Source organism: Globicephala melas, chromosome 10, assembly GCF_963455315.2.
Source record: "Globicephala melas chromosome 10, mGloMel1.2, whole genome shotgun sequence".
In the NCBI taxonomy this organism is placed as follows: Eukaryota; Metazoa; Chordata; class Mammalia; order Artiodactyla; family Delphinidae; genus Globicephala; species Globicephala melas.
In genome coordinates, this window is record NC_083323.1 from 209,215 (window position 1) to 228,576 (window position 19,362).

General features: G+C 50.7%; 3 protein-coding genes across 4 annotated transcripts in view; 1 reads left to right on the top strand and 2 right to left on the bottom strand.

The window, feature by feature from the left end:
• SYCE3 (synaptonemal complex central element protein 3) overlaps positions 1–10,605 on the top strand; it is a 29,272-nt gene extending 18,667 nt beyond the window's left edge. For both annotated transcript variants that reach the window (XM_030855383.2, XM_060307027.1), the window contains exon 3: positions 10,406–10,605. In XM_030855383.2, coding sequence (XP_030711243.1) covers positions 10,406–10,605 — 200 coding nt within the window. The remainder of the gene's footprint in view (positions 1–10,405) is intronic.
• Positions 10,606–10,884: 279 nt separating this feature from the next.
• Positions 10,885–13,901, bottom strand: LOC115852610 (kelch domain-containing protein 7B). The gene has a single exon (XM_030855464.2). It carries the CDS (start codon positions 13,757–13,759, stop codon positions 11,942–11,944), a length of 1,818 nt encoding a protein of 605 aa, XP_030711324.2. The 5' UTR covers positions 13,760–13,901; the 3' UTR covers positions 10,885–11,941.
• Positions 13,779–16,671, bottom strand: LOC132597946 (collagen alpha-1(I) chain-like). Its single transcript, XM_060306137.1, has 3 exons — positions 14,546–16,671; positions 13,855–14,451; positions 13,779–13,802 (listed from the first exon to the last, which is right to left on the bottom strand). The coding sequence occupies exons 1-3, from the start codon at positions 16,085–16,087 to the stop codon at positions 13,779–13,781; spliced, it is 2,163 nt and encodes a 720-aa protein (XP_060162120.1). The 5' UTR covers positions 16,088–16,671.
• Positions 16,672–19,362: the final 2,691 nt, after the last annotated feature.

The window sequence follows — 19,362 nt, forward strand, 5'->3', positions numbered from 1 at the left end:
AAATGTAGATCTTAAGTGTTCTCTCCATACCAAAAAAAAAAAAAAAACCACATAACTGTGAGGTGATGGAAATGTTAATTAGCTTGATGCTGATAATCACTTCACAATGCATACAATATCAAAACATCACATCGGGGCTTCCCTGGTGGAGCAGTGGTTCAGAGTCCGCCTGCTGATGCAGGGAACATGGGTTCGTGCCCCGGTCTGGGAAGATCCCACATGCTGCGCAGCGGCTGGGCCCGTGAGCCATGGCCGCTGGGCCTGCGCGTCCGGAGCCTGTGCTCCGCAACAGGAGAGGCCACAACAGTGAGAGGCCCGCGTACCGCAAAAAAAAAAAAAAAAAAAAAAAAAAAAATCACATCGTACACCTTAAATATATACAATTTTTATTTGTCAATTATACTTCAGTAAAGCCGGAAAAATATAATCCCAGAGCTCAAAGACTGAGGGGTTAAAGCACTGTTCATTCATTCATTCATTTGTTCAACAAACACTATTTTTAAAAAATATTTATTAATTTATTTATTTAGGCTGCGCTGGGTCTTAGTTGCAGCATGTGGATTCTTAGTTGCGGCATGCATGTGGGATCTAGTTTCCTGACCAAGGATCAAACCTGGGCCCCCTGCACTGGGAGCATGGAGTCTTACCCACTGGGCCACCAGGGAAGTCCCAACAAACACTTTCTAAATAACCACCTATGCCAAGCCCTGAGCGCAAATTGCTTATAATCTAATGGAGAAATAAATGTACAGACACATAAATGCAATATACTGTGTTAATTGCTATAATAAAAGGATATTAAAATTTCAATGAGATTTTGGATGAGTGGCTGAAATCTGGGTAGTAAATTGTGGAATGTTTTAAGAGGAGGTATGGAGCATTTCTCTGAAGTATTGTGAGGAGTTCCCCAGATAGACAGGTGGCAGGGAAGGCTTTCAGACAAAAAGAACAGTTTGTGCCAAGGAACAAAAGAATAAGAAAGCTGGTTGGACTTAGGGTTCAATTACTGTTGAATACACTATAAGTGGAAGTGATAGAGAGTAAATCTAAATGAATCATCTGGGGTCAGATCATGAAAGATTTCGTGTGCCACACCAAGAAATCATCCTACAGGCAACGGGAATAACTGAAGAAAGTTAGGCAGTGGAATGACATGAAGAGATAAGTGTTTTAGAAAGATTCTGTAGCAGTGTAGAGGACACTGGGAGCTAGCTCAGCAATGACCTAACCAATAAATACATGAGATGATAAGCCACTGTTAGTGAAAGTCCACAGAATCAAGAGTCAACATATTTACATCTCCAAGGACCATAGATGATGTCGGATGCAGCCTCCTCAAAATCCAAAATCCTATGAACAGTGAGTTTGAGGCACTTTAAACTTTCATTAATGCTCTCCTCAAAATCTTTACAGTTTTCTAGCTTCCAACAACTGTCCCATTCCAAAGCTACTCTTACATTTTAGGTTTTTGTTACAGCAGCACCATACTCTCAGTACCAAAATCTGTATTAGTTATCTATTTGCTGCATTACAAATTAACCCAAACTTAGCAGGTTAAAACAAGAAACATTTATTATCACAATTGCTGAGGGTCAGGAATCTGAGAATGGCTTAGCTGCGTGGTTCTGGATGTGGTTTTCATGAGTTTGCAGTCAAGTTGTAGGTCATGGCTTCAATCTCTGGATACTTGACTGGATGCTGGAGAGTCTCCTTCCAAGCTCACGTAGCTGTTGGCAGGAGGCTTTCTATGCAGCCTCTCCACAGGGCTGGTCATGTAATAACTTCCCTCAGAGCAAGTGATCCAAGAAATATTTATATATATAATAGAGAGAGAACCCAAGACAGAAGATACAGTCTTTTATCATCTAATCTTGGAAGTGACATACCATCACTTCTGCCATAACCTGTTGGTCACGTGGATCAACGCTGGCACCATGTGAGAGAACTACAGAAGGGTGTGACTACCAGAAGGTAGGGACTACTGGGGCCAACGTGGAGCTAATTACCGAATTTATTATGTAGAACATAAAACACATCTTATTGGAAATAATAAAGCTTAGCAAGGTGGCTGAATATAAAATCAATGTACAGAAGTTAATTGCATTTTTCTATACCTGCAGCAAAGAATTAGAACATATTTTTTTAAGGCACCATTTATAATAGCAACAATAACAGTAACACAAACACGTACATCTATGAATTACCTTGGAAGAAGTTTAACAAGAAATATGCAAGGCCTATATGCAGAAAGTTACAAAGCTTGACTAACAGATATTAAAGACCAAAATAAATGGAGCTATAGCTACCTTCATGAGTAGAAAGAAAATATAATAAATGTGTTCATTCTCCCCAAGTTCCATCCAAGGCTTCAAAGTAGTTCTAATAAAAATCCTAATAGGGTTTTTCGTGGAACTTGACAGGTTGATTCTAAAACATTTATTGGAGACTTGGGCTTCCCTGGTATTGCAGTGGTTGGGAGTCCGCCTGCAGTGGTTTGAGCCCCGGTCCAGGGGGACCCCACGTGCAACGGAGCAACTAAGTCCGTGTGCCACAACTACTGAGCCTGTGCTCTGGAGCCCACGTGCCACAACTGCTGAGGCCCGCGTGCCTGGAGCCGGTGCTCCGCGACAAGAGAAGCCACCACAATGAGAAGCCCGCGCACCGCAACGAAGAGTAGCCCCCACTTGCGGCAGCTGGAGAGAGCCCACCACAGCAACGAAGACACAACGCAGCCAAAAATTAAAAAATTAATTAATTAAAAAAAAATAAAACATTTATTGGAGACTTAAGAGCCAAAAGTAGCTAAGATACTTCTGAGAAAGACAAGGACAGGGGATTCACCCTACAGTTAGCAAAGTTTATTATAAAACTATGTAATTGACAGTGTCATATTGGCTCAGGAATAGACAAGTTGAGCAATGGAGTACAACAGAGAGCCCAGAAACAGATACACACACACACAAAGTTTTATACGTAACACAGGTGACATGGAAGATCAGTGGAGGAAAGAAGGGACTATTTAACAAGTAAGCTGGAAAAATTGGTTATGAATAAGAATAAAAATTTAAAACGGATCCCTGCACACACACAAACACACAGTAGCTTCAGAGTGATGAGAGCTTAATTATCGAAAATAAATTTTAAAGTTTGGGAAGAAAATAGGGGAGAATATCTTTGCAACTTTGAAGGTTGGGTAGAATTTTCTAAACAAAAGGCAAAAAGTGCTAAATACAGAATAAAAGATTGAGAAATTGAACTACACTAATGTTAAGAACTTCTATTCATCAAAAGTTAATTTAGGGCTTCCCTGGTGGCGCAGTGGTTGAGAGTCCGCCTGCCGACGCAGGGGACGTGGGTTCGTGCCCCAGTCTGGGAAGATCCCACATGCCGCAGAGCGGCTGGGCCCGTGAGCCATGGCTGCTGAGCCTGCGCGTCCGGAGCCTGTGCTCCACAGTGGGAGAGGCCACAACAGTGAGAGGCCCGCGTAACGGAAAAAAAAAAAAAAAAAAAAAGTTAATTTAAAGGTCACTTCCTCAGTGAAGTCTTTCCCGAGCACCCTTCTTGAAATTGCAGATCCTTTTTTCCTAGCATCCTCAACCCTCCTTCACTGCTTTATTTTTCTCCTTAGCACCTGTTAACCTTCGAACACACTGTGTAAGTTTACTATAGGCACTATGTAAGTTTCTTGTTATTTAGTATATAATGGTCATGAGAACAAAGACTTTTTGACATTTTTTCTCACTGCTCTGTCCCCAGAACTTAAACAGGTGCTGACCCATACTAGGTGCTTGATAGATATTTTTTCAATTGAATGATGTGTCTTAACTCCCTGACTGTTTATGCATTTTGAGAAAGCTTGTGTCTTAAGCCTCCTGGCATCTCCCTTGCCTAGTTCAGTGCTAACAGTGAAATCGTATTTGGAATGTGCTTGTTTCCCTTGGTACCCACTTGCCTGGCACAGTGAAGAGAATATAGTATGTTTTCTATATTTGTGATTGACTTTGTTCTCTTCCATGCCTGTCTGCCTCAGTGTATCCCCACTTGTTATTTCCTAATGAGTCTGGTTTATTTGTTAGTTTGTTTCTCTTTATGGTTCTCTGGCAGAAAGGTTGACAACCATACTTCTCAGTTCATAGCGTGTTAGCGTCACTGGCCCATGTAACAATCCTCACTTATTTGTTTATTTATGCTCTTTTTTTCATTCCTTTTTTTGGTATATCCCTTTTTATGTGTTTCTGTAAAATTCATACTTTTTGTTTTGTATCTCCAGCTTGTATCTTACTTTTTAAACTCACGACTATGTTATGAAGACCTACTTGAGTAGCCATGTGTACATGTTATCTATCACTGTTAACTGCAATATAGTATTCATTCCATGGTGAGCCACTGCTTCTGGCTTCTCCATTCTTCCCGGTGATGGACACCTAGATTGCCTACAACTCTTCGTCACCAAAAACAATGCTACAATGAACATCTTCACACATCTATGCTCAAGGACCTGTGTAATCATTTTAGGGGTTACCAGATGACCTCACAGAACGGCTGAGTCAGACTCTGTTCCAACCAGCAGTGCCTGGGGTTCTTAGATCCCACGAGCTCACAGACACTTGATATTATCCAGCTTTCTAATTTTGCCAGACTAATAGGTGTAAAGTGATATCTGATTGTTTTCATTTTTACTTGTCTAATGAATGCCAGATTCTCTTCAAATGCTTGTTAGTCTTTTGGGTTTCTTCTTAGGGAATGTCAGAAGCAGTGTACCATAAGCAGCTAAAAACATGGACACGGGTGCTTGATTACTTGGGTTAAATCCTGCCTGTGCTACTTACTAGCTGTATGACTTGGGCAAGCTGCTTAACCTCTCTGTCCGTTTCCACTTTTGAAAAATGAAGATAATTATAATATCTACATCTAATATTTAAATAAATTTTTACCAAAGTGAATTCACATAAAATTAACTATTTTAAAGTATACATTCAGTGGCATTTAATACATTCATAATTTTGTGCAGCCACCAACTCTGTCAAGTTCCGCAACATTTTCATCACGCAAAAAAGACACTTCGTACCCATTAAGCAGTCACTCCCATACCTCTGTTCCCAGCCCCTGGCAACCACCAACCTGTTTCCATTCTCTATGTATTTACCTATTCTGGGTATTTCATGTAAGAGAATCATATAATATGTGACATTTTGTTTCTGGCTTCTTTCGCCTAACATAGTATTTTCAAGTTTCACCCATATTGTAGCATATTCTGAGTACTTTATTCCTTTATATAGCTAAAATATATTCCGTGTATTCATCCACTGATGGATATTTGGGTTGTGTCCCAATATTTAACTATTGTGAATAGTGCCACTATGAACATGTGTATACGAGTATTTGTTTGAGTGCCCATTCTTTATTGTTTGGGACACTATGTAGGAGTAGAATTGCTAGGTCATATGGTAATTCTATATTTAGCTTCCTGAAGAATGTCAAACTGTTTTACACAATGGTGCATCATTTTACAACCCCACCAGCAATGCACAAGCATTCCAGTTTCTCCACGTCCTCACCAACACTTGTTATTTTCCAGGGTTTTGTTGTTGTTACTGAATTTCTTTTATTGATTTGAAGTAATTTCTTTTTTTTTTTTTTTTTCTTGCGGTACACGGGCCTCTCACTGTCGCGGCCTCTCCTGTTGCGGAGCACAGGCTCCGGACGCCCAGGCTCAGTGGCCATGGCTCACGGGCCCAGCCGCCCGGCGGCATGTGGGACCTTCCCGGACCGGGGCACGAACCCGCGTCCCCTGCATCGGCAGGCAGACTCTCAACCACTGTGCCACCAGGGAAGCCCTGAAGTAATTTCTTGTATATTCTAGATATTAACCCATTATCAGTTTTAAGATTGTAAATTTCTTCTATCATTTGTATGAAAATTTTGTCCATGTTGTCCTTAGTAGAAAAAAATTTTTTGATAAAAAGAAATTCACCAATATTTTGCCTTATGGTTTGTGGTTTTGTTTTTGTTTTGTTTTGTTTTTTGTCACAGCTTACCCTTCCCCCTCCCCATATCCTCAAATCCATTCTCTAGTAGGTCTGTGTCTTTATTCCTGTCTTACCCCTAGGTTCTTCATGACATTTGGTTTGTGGTTTTTAAGAAGTCCCTAGATCACAGGTATTCTGCTAAATTTTGATCTATAAATGTTATTTTATCTTTCATATTTATGTCTTTAATCCATCTGGAGTATACTGTCCTTTTTTCAGGAGACGTATATTTCTGAAGGATTTTTTACTGTTACTTTCATCATATACTAAATTCCATATAAACTTAGGTCTATCTCCGAGCATACTATTTTCTTTCATTGGTCTGTTTGTCTGTACCACACTATTTTTTTAAAAAAGGGCTTTAGGGAATTCCCTGGCTGTCTAGTGGTTAGGACTCCGCACTTTCACTGCTGAGGGCACAGGTTCAATCCCTGGTCAGGGAACTAAGATCCCACAAGCCACTCAGTGTGGCTAAATAAATAAAACAGGGCTTTATAGGATGTCTTGATATCTAATAGGGTATATTCCCCCCTTTTAGCTGTTATTTTTTTAAGATTGACTTGACTATTGGACCTCTATTCTTTCATATACACTTTTATAATTTACAAATACTGTTAGTTTTATCTCTTACCTTATATCTCTTATTTCTTTTAAATGTTTAAATTCCATTTACCAACATCTTCAATACCCATTACATTATTAGAGGCATCCTTGTTTGATTCCCAAAGGAATTTATCCACAGTTTCTCCATTAAGTATAATGTTTGCTGTAAGTTTTTGGTGTATCACCTTTACTAGGTTAAAATGTCTCCTTCTATTCCTAATTTGTTAGTTTTGATTTTCTGAAATCACAAATAAGTATTAACTTTATTAACTGCTTTTTTTGCATTAACTGAGATATTACTATGATTTCCCCTTTTATTAATGTGGTTAATTATGCTGATTGATTCTCTGATACTCAACTATCCTTGAATTTCTTTTACAAACTCTACTTGATCATAACATATTATTTTAACACATTGTTAGGTTTGGTTAGATCATATATTAGGATTTTACATCTATTTTCATGTGAGACAGACCTATAATTTTTTTTATATAATATTTGTCTTGTTTTAAAATAAACCAGCTTAGGGAAAATTATGTTTTTATTTTTGCTTATCTCTATTCTCAAATTTTCTACAGTGTAAATGGAATACTTCTATCAAATGCTTTTCTTAAAAAGTTGCACCAGGGGACTTTCTTAGCAGTTCAGTGGTTAAGACTCGGAGCTTCCAGTGCAGAGGGCACGGGTTCAACCCCTGGTCAGGAAACTAGGATCCCACATGCCACGTGGTGCAGCCAAAAAATTTAAAATAATAATAATAATACTAAAATTTAAAAAAAGTTAACACTAGTCCATACAGTCAGCTTATCAGTCTTCCCTCTTTTTCTAATTTCTGGAATCACTTACGTTAGATAAGAATTAACTGTTCTTCCACAGTTCGGTGGAACTCATCTGTAAAACCATTTGGGACCTGAGATTTGAGGAGGTAGACCTTCACCATTTACATTTTAAAATGTTGATTCTTCTATTTTGCCAGTGATGTGAATTAGCCTGTGGGCTGTAAACTCCAGGCTTATCTTCATCCCTTGATCGCCTGGCTCAACTAGCCTTGTCGTTCCTGTTCTCTGCTTCTGCCTCTTCTACTGTCAGAATAAATCTACTCACTGTATCCCTCGTTAGTCCTCCCTCTCCTACACAGATTTTTGGAACACTTTATCCTCATCCTTTACTGAACCCTGCATCTAGTGCACATCTTGACCAGTTTTTAAATTTCTGTGTGAGGACCTGGCCCTACCCAGCAGTTTATCAGAGTTTGTGGGGCGAGTCCTAATTAGCCTCTCAGAGTATCTGCTGTTCAGGCCCCTCGAGAGATTAGGACCTTGGCTTTGCTACTGCATAGGCCTTACCAAAACCCTCTGAGAAGGCCTGCCCTCACTACCTGGTCTAAAATAAGACTCTTCCTATCCCATTTCTCTGTCACAATACACGTTGCTTTGCAGCTCCTTTCACAATGTGTAATTGTCTTGTATGTTTATTATCTGTCTCCTCCCACTGCAACTAGTATAGAAGCTCACGAGGGCAGGGGTGTGTCTGTCCTGTAGTAGACAGCTGTATCATCAGGGCTGCCTTAGCAAAACGCCGACACAGAGCAGGCGTGCAATAAACATTGAATGAATGAAAAACTCAGGCGACATATATTTCCAAAGGATTTTCAGATGATTGTGAGTCCTTCCTATTCTATATTTTCTTTTTTTTTTTTTCCCTTGGATCAAATCATAAGAGGGCTATGCACTTGATATAGTGTTTTAGTGTCTCACTGAATTGCCTTTTCTGAAGTGTGCTTTGGTACTGTGCCACCAGCTTTCTTTTACCAGTGCCTACAACTGTAGACATAGAAGAATGTCTTTGTATTTAAAGTAGGGATGTTGTCAAGGACATTTTCCATTATGTTACACACCTCTCATGAAATATACCTATAAGGAAATTCTTTCTTGGGGTAAAAGTGTCTTAAACAATGGGTTTGTTTTTATTTTATGGTCACTGAATCTTATAACCGAGCATGTTTCCTTCTCTGCTTTGAGCTCAGGAAACTCAGGACTAGAATTTCAGCTGCTATGTAGGACTATATGAGATTTATTTCTGTGGGCTGTTTTGTTTTGTTTTGTTTACCCACCCTAGTTCTTTGTCCTGAATACCTGAATTATTTATTTTATAGTAAGAGTTTCTCCTTTCTTGAGCATCTAATATGTTGGAGACAGGCTACATACATCATCGGTTTAATCTTCACACCAAAGCCATGAGATCCGGACGTTTTCCGTCCTTTACATAAGAGGAGATGAGGTTAGTAAGTTTAAATCACTTACTCCAGGTCACACAGCCAGTGAGTGGAGAGCTGGGAAGCAGACTCTGCCCTGGCTTCAAGTCCATGCTCCACCTGCTGCCCAGGTGGCCTCACATGGTGGTCTACAGGCTTCCTGCACCAGAATTACCCAGGATGCTTGTCAAGATGCAGCTTCCTGGGCACCATTCCCAACTTGCTACACAAGAACCTTCTTTGAGTTCTGAGAGGGGCCAGTGGTCTACATTTTAACAGGTGTCCCAAGTGACTCTCATACTTCCAGAAGATCGAGAATCCCTGTGCTAGCTATATATCATATGCCCTCTATCTGTTGAGGTGTACTGCACGTATCTCTTCTAACAATTTTTCCCTAAACAAACAGATGCCACTTTCTATAAAACTTCAAGTCTGCCACACTGCTGACCTCGGTTGTGTGTAGACATACCTGTGCATTTGTTATTAATCATTCTGCCTATCTCTTTTTTTTTTTTTCATTCTGCTTGCGGGATCTTAGTTCCCTGACCAGGGATTTAACCCACGGCCTCAGCAGTGAAAGTGCGGAGTCCTAACCACTGGACTGCCAGGGAATTCCCTGCCTATCTCTTCTTTGGTTAATTTCCTGAAGGACATAGTTTCCCAAAGTATCCAGCATTTTTTAACCCAGACAGGAGAAGTTCTAAGGAGATGTATTTACTGCACAGAGAGACAACCCTGTTCTTCATAGTTCTAAAGGGGAGAACCACACCAGTGGGGGGCGGGTGCTGCAGAGGGAAGAGGTGGAGGTGGGGCTTCTGCACACACCATTGGATTTGTACAGGAAGCACATGTTCACCTATAGGCCCAGGGGATGCGGCCCTCAAGTTGCTCTCAAAGGGAAAGAGCAAGAAAGGTGGTCAGTGCAGTGGTGAGCACCAAAGGACACCTAACATGGAACTCGGCAAACCTTCCCAGAAGGAGGAGCCCCTGGACTGGCCTTATTGAAAGCAGAGAGGTGCCAAGGTGGAGGTGGGCAGGCATCCCAGGCCAATGAGCATGAGATAACCTGAGGCTCTAGCCTTGGGGGAGTGGGAGTGGTCAGCCCTACCTGAGTATGTGAGCTTGGCCAGGGTTATGACTTCTTGGGGGTCACCCGGCAACCACTAGCTGTGAACTGCAGATAGGTAAGGACCTGTGTTTACTCTCATTTTTCCTAACATTTCATGTCAGATTGGCCTCCAACCTTTTAGTATTGTGGGCTGGTGTATCCAGAAGTTAAGGCTTATGTGAGATTAGGGAAGGTTCATTACTGGTTTTCCTAGAGAGGAGTTTTAATAGGGTTGTCATGAGCCCTCTAACGCATGGCCAACCCGCTTTCTCTCCTTCGAGTAACTGGGTGACTCAGCACGTCCTGTGCCCAGGATGCTGGGCATGAGCGGAGGCGCCCAGCCCTCGCTGGGGGGCTCCAGCGCTGCGGCAGCCCCCTGTGGCCTGACCAGGGCCTGTCTGGTTGTTGCAGTGCAGGCCACGTGGATGGCCTACGACATGGTGGTGATGCGCACCAACCCCACACTGGCGGAGTCCATGCGGCGGCTGGAGGACGCCTTCCTCAACTGCAAGGAGGAGGTGGAGAAGAACTGGCAGGAGCTGCTCGACGAGACCAAGCGAGCGCAGGAGGCCCGCCCGCCCCACACGGCCCGAGCAGCCTTGGCAGAGTAGCAGCGGCCCCGGAGCAGGGCTGTGCGCAGAGCTTGTTACTCAGTAAACTTCTTTCCGAGCACAACCTGAGGACCCTTTCCGTCCCACCCAGCTGCACATCAAACCTTGTGGACAGCACATGAGAAGGGCGAGATGCAGAGGCTCTCGATGAAGTAGACGTACTCAGTGCCAGTGGTGCCGAACTTAGAATAAAGAAACTAAAAGGGAGCCAGACGGGGACAAACCAGGTCAGAGGGTGGGACAGGCAGCAGTATTCAGTCAGATTTATTTACCTTCCTACAGTGAGTTCCAAAGCGAATAAGGGGGAACATTAGTTATCCAGTTGTGTATTTGGGGCACCAGGCTGGGCACTCTCGAGTGTGTCCTGATGTTCTCACAGCCCCGTTTCAGACAAGAAAAGCAATGTTAGATGTCTCTTCCAATCCACACAGCTAATAAGGGGCAGAACGAGGGCGAAACCCAGGCCTCACCTAGGAAGGGGGCTGGCGGGAAGTGGCGCGGGCTTCTGGAGGGGCTGAGCCGGCAGGAGAGACCCCACCAGGCTGCAGAGGGGTATGAGCTGAGTGGTCCTGCACGGCCTGGGCTGGGGTCTGGGCAGGGGCTAGAGCCAGCAGGGCGCTTTCACAGACAAGGGTTCTAGGCCTTTGAGGTCAGTCAGACAAAAGAGGGCTTCAGAGCTGTTCCAGGGGAGAGCCAGCCAGGCTCCCAGAGGCCTCAGGACAGGTAGAAAGTCCCAGAGGCAAGGATGTTTTCCTGGGGACTTGTTTGCTCCCTGGTCCCCCTTCCCACCCCCTTGAGGGCTCCTTGCCTGGCCTGGAGCCCCAGGGACAGACCCTAGGAAGCAGAATGTGTTCCCAGCCATCTCCTTCCTCGGCTCAGGGGTTGCCAGGCTCCTCAGTGGGCCAAGTCCTGGTGCCCAGGGACACGTCAGGCTCTCGGAGCCCAGGGAGTCCCACAGGCAGGTAATTCCCAGGCAGTGGGGTGGTGCTGTGAGAGAGGATCTCTGTCTGGAGGAGGGTGGGTGAGCCAGCAGAGGCGCTGGGTAACCAGAGAGGGAATTAAGTCCTAGAGGAAGGAAGCAGCTTGGGTGTGGTGGGAGGTAGGATACCAGGCTAGGGACACCCAGCGACCAGCTCCCAGGTGCGGGGAGCCTGGGCTCTGAGGGGACAGGCTTAGGGGAGGGGAGCGGGTGGAAGGCGGAGTCAGGAGCCTTATTAGAACAGAAAAGGGAAGTTGTCCCGGGAACAAGGGGCCCCTGTGCCCCTCCTGCCCTCAGACTCCGCCCCAGGGTCTCCCCGGAGAGCAGTGCTGAAGTCCCTGGCGTTCCAGCAGCCACTCAGAGGGCAGTCTGCAGCGGGTCCACGGGGGGCAGCGTCAGGATGAATGGGCAGAGGACCCCTTTGGCCCCCGGGGGAAAAGGCTTTAGCTCCTTGGCCTGGAACTGGGCGGTTCCCTCGGAGACCTTGAAGGTGGCTGTGACCTGGTGGTTGAGGCAGTAAATGGTGTTGCCCAGCACGGCGCAGCGGAGCGGGGCGGGGTCGGGCAGGGGCAGGGAGGCGGCCCGGCTCCAGGAGCTTGTCACGGTGTTGTAGCGCATCACCGCGGCGCCCACGCCCCGCAGCAGGTCGAAGCGGTACAGGAAGCCCCCCAGAGCCACAATGTCGCTGGACCGCCGGTGGCTGGCACTGTAGGGGCACTCGTCCCACGCGTCCTTCGCGGGGCTGTACCTGAGCAGGCGGTAGAAGAGGTGGCCGCCGGTAACATAAATGTCCCCCCGGCAGGCCACAGCTTCGTGAGCCACGGGGAAGCTGCCTGCAGGGAGGGGCGCACAGGAGGTCCAGGCGTCCGTGCGCGGGTCGTAGCGCTCCATGCTGTACAGACACTCGCCCCCAATGGCGTAGAGCAGCCCGTCCAGCGCCACCAGTTTGAGCTGGGCACGCGCCTGCCGCATGGGCCGCACCTGGCTCCAGATGTCGGTCAGAGGGTTGTAGCAGAAGACCTCGTTGGAGCAGACGGCCTCGGCACCGGATCCACGGATGCCCCCCGCCAGGAACAGATAGTTGTGCAGGGTGCAGAGACCGCAGCCCCGGAGCGGGGCCTCCTGGGGCACCTGGGTCAGGGGCCGCCACGCGTTCTCCCGGGGGTGGAACACGTACAGGAACGTGCGGGGAGGCGGGGGCACGGGCCGCACCGCGTGAGTTTCTTCCACCCCACGAGGGTCCCTTGTGAGCCCCGAGCGGCTCACCCGGTAGAGGCTGGGCAGCACGAGGACCCCCAGCACCGCCTGGCCCCGGCTGGTCCGAAGGCTCAGGATACGCTCCCGGTCAGCGCCACTCAGCTGCCGGTAGAGGCTCGGGTCTCCCAGCACGTGTAGCAGATTGTCACTCATCCAGGCATAGGTCTTCTGGGCCAGGCGGGGGTCCCCGTGCTGCTGGGCAAAGGCCAGTGCCTCCAGGCAGCTGCCCAGGTCCAGCCATCGCTGCAGAGCCCCTGCCGCCGAGGATCTGGGCTTCTGGGGCCCCTCCACCACCCCCCAGCCCCCCCGCCTCTGCAGAAACACCATGAGTTTTCGGGCCTCCTTCTGCTTCTCAGTGAGGACCTGCCCGCTGCCTGCAGGGCTGGGCCCCTCCCCGGGCTCCTGTCCTCGGCGCTGCCCTGGGGCCGCTGGGCTGGCCTCACGCTCAGAGCTCTGGGATATTTCGCACAAGCTGCGTTTCCGTGGCCGGGGGACAGGCTGTGAGTCCTGCCTTGTAACTGGGGAGGGTGCAGAGCCAGGCTGGGTCTGCTCCGGTGGCCGTGAGGGGGCCCTGGGTTCTGCAGCTCCAGATGGCAGCGAGTCTGGATGTTTCTCCTCAATTCTCTCCCCTCTTGGGCCTGAGGGAGGGCCTGCGGTGGGAGCCTCCTTGGTCTCGGTGCTGCTCTGCTCTGGCCGAGCTCCAGCCTCAGCCAGGCCCCCTGTGCCTGCCCCTGTGACCAGTCCAGCCGAGCCATGCCTGTCCTCACGGCTGGGGACGGCCTCTTCAGGGGAAGAGCCAGACTCTCTGTTCTCAGAGGGTGTGGAAGTGCTGGGATCTCTGGGGCTCTCCAGAGCTGCCCTTGGGACTGTCCCTTGGGGCCTCTCTGGCCTGGGGAAGGGGTGACTCCTAAGAACCATCGAAATAAGGTTTCCCCAGCTAGTTGAGAACTGCCCCTCCTGACTGCCCTTGCAGAGAACCACACTGGGCTTCTGAGGTGCAAGCCTTGACCCACTAGCAGGCCCAGGGGCTGCAGCTGTGACAGGGGATGGGCCTGGGGCAGGGGATGGGCCTGGGGCAGGGGCTGCAGCTGTGACAGGGGATGGGCCTGGGGCAGGGGATGGGCCTGGGGCAGGGGCTGCAGCTGTGACAGGGGATGGGCCTGGGGCAGGGGATGGGCCTGGGGCAGGGGCTGCAGCTGTGACAGGGGATGGGCCTGGGGCAGGGGATGGGCCTGGGGCAGGGGCTGCAGCTGTGACAGGGGATGGGCCTGGGGCAGGGGATGGGCCTGGGGCAGGGGCTGCAGCTGTGACAGGGGATGGGCCTGGGGCAGGGGATGGGCCTGGGGCAGGGGCTGCAGCTGTGACAGGGGATGGGCCTGGGGCAGGGGATGGGCCTGGGGCAGGGGCTGCAGCTGTGACAGGGGATGGGCCTGGGGCAGGGGATGGGCCTGGGGCAGGGGCTGCAGCTGTGACAGGGGATGGGCCTGGGGCAGGGGATGGGCCTGGGGCAGGGGCTGCAGCTGTGACAGGGGATGGGCCTGGGGCAGGGGATGGGCCTGGGGCAGGGGCTGCAGCTGTGACAGGGGATGGGCCTGGGGCAGGGGCTGCAGCTGTGACAGGGGATGGGCCTGGGGCAGGGGATGGGCCTGGAGCAGGGGCTGCAGCTGTGACAGGGGATGGGCCTGGGGCAGGGGATGGGCCTGCTTTGAGATTTTCATCCTCAGCAGGACCCTGGCCAACTCTGGGGGGCAAAGAGACTGACAGAGAGGAGTTCAGAGGAGTTGGGGCTACAGGTAAGAGACCTGGATGGGGATGTGCTGTGGGTGGGAGGGGTTTAGGGGTGTGTGAAGAGGACGTGAGGGAGGGGCTTGGGGAGGGCACGCAGCTGCGAACCTCTGCAGCTCGCTTCCCTCTGTCAGAGCCGCCAGCCACCTGGCCTTGCAGGGATCCTCTCCCTTCTGTAACACTGTGGCCCCCTTGCTCCTTTGTCCCTTCAGGCCCTGAACTGAAGAAAGGGTGGTCTCCAGAGCCGTTAGCCCCAGCCTCACCCGCAGTGCTGGCCTCTGTGGTCCCCTCCCCTTGGGACAAGAGTCGGTGTCCCCCCTGTGGCCCCTCTTGTGATAGGCCCATGGAGCCTGGGGCCTCGCTGAAGCTCCCGGTGACAAGGACCTCCCTCCTCACCCGGGGCCAACCTTCCACGGAGGCTGGGGACCTCTGAGACTCCCTGGGGGCCAGGGTCCCAGCCTCCCTGCTCTCAGTAGCTTTGGCTCCTGAGTCCAGAGCTAGGACTGGGGCTTGTTGGGGGCTGCTCTTCCCAGGCCCCCTCTCTGAGACATCCATCGGGGGACTAGTCTTCAGGGTGTACGATGGGGGCAGCTCCTGGGGCAAAGGGAGCCCCTGGGAGCCCGCGGGGAGGCTGCTGGCTGCACCCACAGAATCCCACACACTCACCACAGTGCCCAGGGACAGGGGGTCCAGCCTTGGGGAGCGGCAGGTTCTCTCTCCTGAGCTGCGGTCCACCTGCCACCGGCGGCTGCCTGGGCCCCTCCCCAGTGAGCCAGGTGACGCCACACCTTGCTGCCAGGGGCTGGTGTCCCGTTCCACCATGTGGACGAGGGCCTGGTGAGCTGGTGCCTTGGCTTGGACGCCTCCTGCTTCTACCTGCACCTCCACTTCTCCGCCAGGGCTCCGGGGGGTGAAGTGTATCAGGAGGGGGGCAGACGTCCCCTCTGCTTTGCTCTGACCCAGGAGGGCAGCACCTGGCCTGCGAGGCTCCCTTCCTTTTCCTCGGGGGGCTTCTGGAGTGGCATCACCACGCTGCTGTCCCAAGGCCCCTCCGCTGGCCACCTCACCAGGTGTCTTGAGTGGAGGTGTAGCTGTAGCAGCCAGACCTTCACCTCGCGGGGGCTCCTGATCCTGGGCCCCTGCTGCAGCTGGACTCCCCTGGCCACGTCCTGGAGGGTGTGGCTTCTCCTGCCCTGGGCTGTGTCCCTCGGCACCACCACTGACCTTGGATTTCGGGGGCAGGGCTGGCCCAGGTCCTCCCACCTGTGAAGGTCGAGGGGCTGTGGATGCTGGACCTGCCGCCTCCTGGTCCTGCCCAGAGCCAAACCAGTGCAAAGCTAGTGCCGTGGCGGCCACCACAGCCAGCGCCAGCAGGGTCAGCACGACGCCATCCCAGTCTTCGTCCCCATCCCCGTCCCAGCCCCAGCCGGGGCTGTCAGCCTCCAAGACGCCCTGGGTCATGGTCTGGGCGGAGACCCAGCGTGAGGAGCTGGGCAGCAGGCTGGGAGCTATGTGCTGCGCACACCAGGTCCTGCTTCAGGCCTGGGTGCCACCTGGTGTCGCGCAGATGGCATCCGTGACGTGCCCCGCCCAGAGGGCTGCCCAGTTAAGGTGGCCCTGTGCTGGGGCCAGTGCGCCGCCCAACCTGGGAGGTGTGGGTCTCTGTGTCTGCACCTGGGCTTGGGTGTTGTTAGGAGGGCCTAGCTGGAGGTATCAGGAGACAGCATAACCCACGGCAGCTCCAGGAGCTCAGGGGCCTCCCCAGGCCCCTGCCCAGCTCCTGCCCCTTCCCTTTTTCCATAGCTTCCAATGGCAAATGGCAGCGTTCCTCAGCGCTATTCTGGCATCCCAGCCGACCCACTTCTGCCTAAGAGACCCTCACACCCCCAAAGTCATCCCACACCCCCGCGTCCCTCCTCTGAGCTCGGGGCCAGCCTCAGGGGGCTCTGGCGGGGAAGAGTTACCCACAGGAAGATGTTATCTGTAGCTGCAGCAACACGATGAGGCCCTGATGAAATTACCAGAAACCGGAGAAGACTATTCCACTCTTGGCCAGGGTGGGGGGGGTCTCCCTGAGGAGGGGGACCATGGGGGCGGGGGTCCTGACCCTAAACACTGCCCAGCACACAGATGGGCTGCCGGGAAGGTGCACAGGTGTGAAGCAGAGGCTGGCGCTTCTCCCTCCCAGATACGCAGGTGCTTGGGGGGGCCCAAGGCCGACTCTCCCTTCCCCTCCTCCAGCAGCCTCTGGACTCTCCGTACCCTGAGTTCAGCAGAGATGGGATGGTTGTCAAAAGGAATTTTTAAGCGATCACTAATAAAGAGTGAACAAAGTAAAGAAAATCCAAAAGTTGTGTTTTCCTCTTTATTGGCCTGGTTTATCACAACCTTCTAGAGCCCTTGGGCCTCCCTCTGGGCCATCTTGACTGCCAAACGCCACTCTCACGCAGTGGAGAACCCTGAGCCCCCGCCAGCTCCATCTCCCATCACCACTCAGCCCTGGGAGACTTCACAAACCCTCCTCTGGCCCAGGGGCTCTATCAGTCTGACTTCTGGTGCCTCATCTCAGGCCTCAGCCTTCCCTCGTCCACCCCCTCCCTCCTCGCCAGGACTCAGGCCCCTCACAGGCCGGCGTGTAGGTGCCCTGCAGCACTTGGCTTCTCAGGGGACAAGCCTTGTCTCCTCCATCTTAAGCCGAGGAGTAAGTGTCAGGACAGGTGCCATGTGGGACCCAGACATGAAAAAGAGCCTGGAGCTCCTGGGACAAAGGCAGGCCCCCACGACATGTACTTGTTCCTTCTTCAGGGACAGAGGACTCTCCCTGACTCAGGCAGCGAGATGGCCAAGGCATGTCCCTGGCACCCAGCCTGGGTTCTGCTGAGCCTCAGGTATCTCACCCACCTGTCCCCTCCCAGCCTCCCCCCTCCCCGAGCGTATTAAGTGACAGTAAGAGGAAGGATGGAAGGGGGCCCTGCCTTAAGGTGGACCTCAAGCTGGTGGCAGGCTTTCTGGATGCCGCCCTTATTCTCTGTCCTGGTCCCAGGCTCTGCCTCTTGGTTAAGTTTGGGGTCCAACAACCTTGAGAGGATGGAGATGACACCATCGTCTGCACCTCTGTATCGGCCATGTGGTGTCCACCACGCATCTCCACCCAGTACCTGAAGACCCCTGTCGTCGGTCTGAGCACCAGGCTGCGGCCAGAGAACACGTGTCCACTAGGGGTACCTTAGGACACCAACTTCACAAGGTGCTGAGGACCGTGACAGGTCCTAGAGACACACAGGTGACCAAGGAAGGGTCTAGTCCCCTCCTCTGTGGAAGGGAAACACCTGACTTTGTCAAAACCCTTGACTTTGTCAAGGGCAAACCCTGCCCTTCGTGGAGCAGCTCCCTACTGGGAAGGTGACTGGAGACACGTTACCGCCCAAAATAGTGGGAGGTTTGCCCTCTTTCCATAGAGAGTAAAAATGTGGCACTGCTGAAAAGGTGACAGAACTTCAGAAGCACACAGGATCACCCACAGAAATTGTGAAACATGAGTAATGGTTCTGGTTGTGCTCTGATGGCATAAATATCACAGATTCCCATTGAGGTAAAAATAAAGATCAAAATATGGGTCCCAGGAAAGTCTGACCTGTAGCAGCCTCCTCAGAGCTCCATTTCCAGTTGCCTGCTGAGGCAGGACCCCTGTCCCAGTCCCTCCAAGGAATAGAGGGATTTGGGCCTATGGACCCAGAGATCCTGTTTCCTCAGAGACAACACAAGCAAAACAGGAATGGAGGCAGTCACCTGCTTGCCAGCAACCACGACCAATGCAGCTGGGAGCCCGGGAGGTGGGGAAATCCATCCACATGAGCTGATCCACTGCAGCACCCACAGGAAGACCCTCACTAACTGGTCACCAAGCCCCAGCTACACTAGCTCCCATGGTGCCTTTCTGAAGCATTTGGTGGAGGAAAAGCCTAGTGCGATGAAGACATGATTCCACATGGAGAGCTAAATACAAATGGACAGCTAATATAAATAAGATGGCGCAGTGGTTGGGAGTCCGCCTGCCGATGCAGGGGACGCGGGTTCGTGCCCCGGTCCGGGAGGATCCCACGTGCCGCGGAGCGGCTGGGCCCGTGAGCCATGGCCGCTGAGCCTGCGCGTCCGGAGCCTGTGCTCTGCAACGGGAGAGGCCACAGCAGTGAGAGGCCCGCGTACCGCAAAAAAAAAAAAAAGAAAAAAAGGTGGTAGAGAGCTGCAAACTCCACTAAATGTAGGGTTTTTCTATTATTGGAATTTTTTAAAGGCAAGAAAGATTGCATAATCAGAAATGATATAAAACAAAGAATATAATATTATATAATCATGTTTATGTTAAAAGTATATATGTACTTTTATATATGTATAAATAAATCTAGAATGCTGTTTAAGCCTTAGAAAATATAAATCTCAGGTTTAATAGTTATATAGGTATACCCAACAGGGGATACCTTTTAAGGAATCCATCAGAGGTGGGGAAAGGTTTATGCAGAAAAAAGTTATTTAAAAAAGACAAACAGGGCTTCCCTGGTGGCACAGTGGTTGAGAATCCGCCTGCCAATGCAGGGGACACGGGTTCGTGCCCCGGTCCGGGAAGATCCCACATGCCGCAGAGCAACTAAGCCCGTGAGCCACAACTACTGAGCCTGTGCTCTAGAGCCCGCGAGCCACAACTGCTGAGCATGCGTGCCGCAACTACTGAAGCCCAT

Coding starts and splice junctions, on each gene's coding strand:
- LOC115852610 (XM_030855464.2), bottom strand. CDS start 13,759: ATGGTTCTTAGGAGTCACCCCTTCCCCAGGCCAGAGAGGCCCCAAGGG.
- LOC132597946 (XM_060306137.1), bottom strand. CDS start 16,087: ATGACCCAGGGCGTCTTGGAGGCTGACAGCCCCGGCTGGGGCTGGGAC. Junction 14,452..14,545: donor CTGAGGATGAAAATCTCAAA/GCAGGCCCATCC, acceptor CCCCTGTCACAG/CTGCAGCCCCTGCCCCAGGC. Junction 13,803..13,854: donor TGCAGCCCCTGGGCCTGCTA/GTGGGTCAAGGC, acceptor CTGCAAGGGCAG/TCAGGAGGGGCAGTTCTCAA.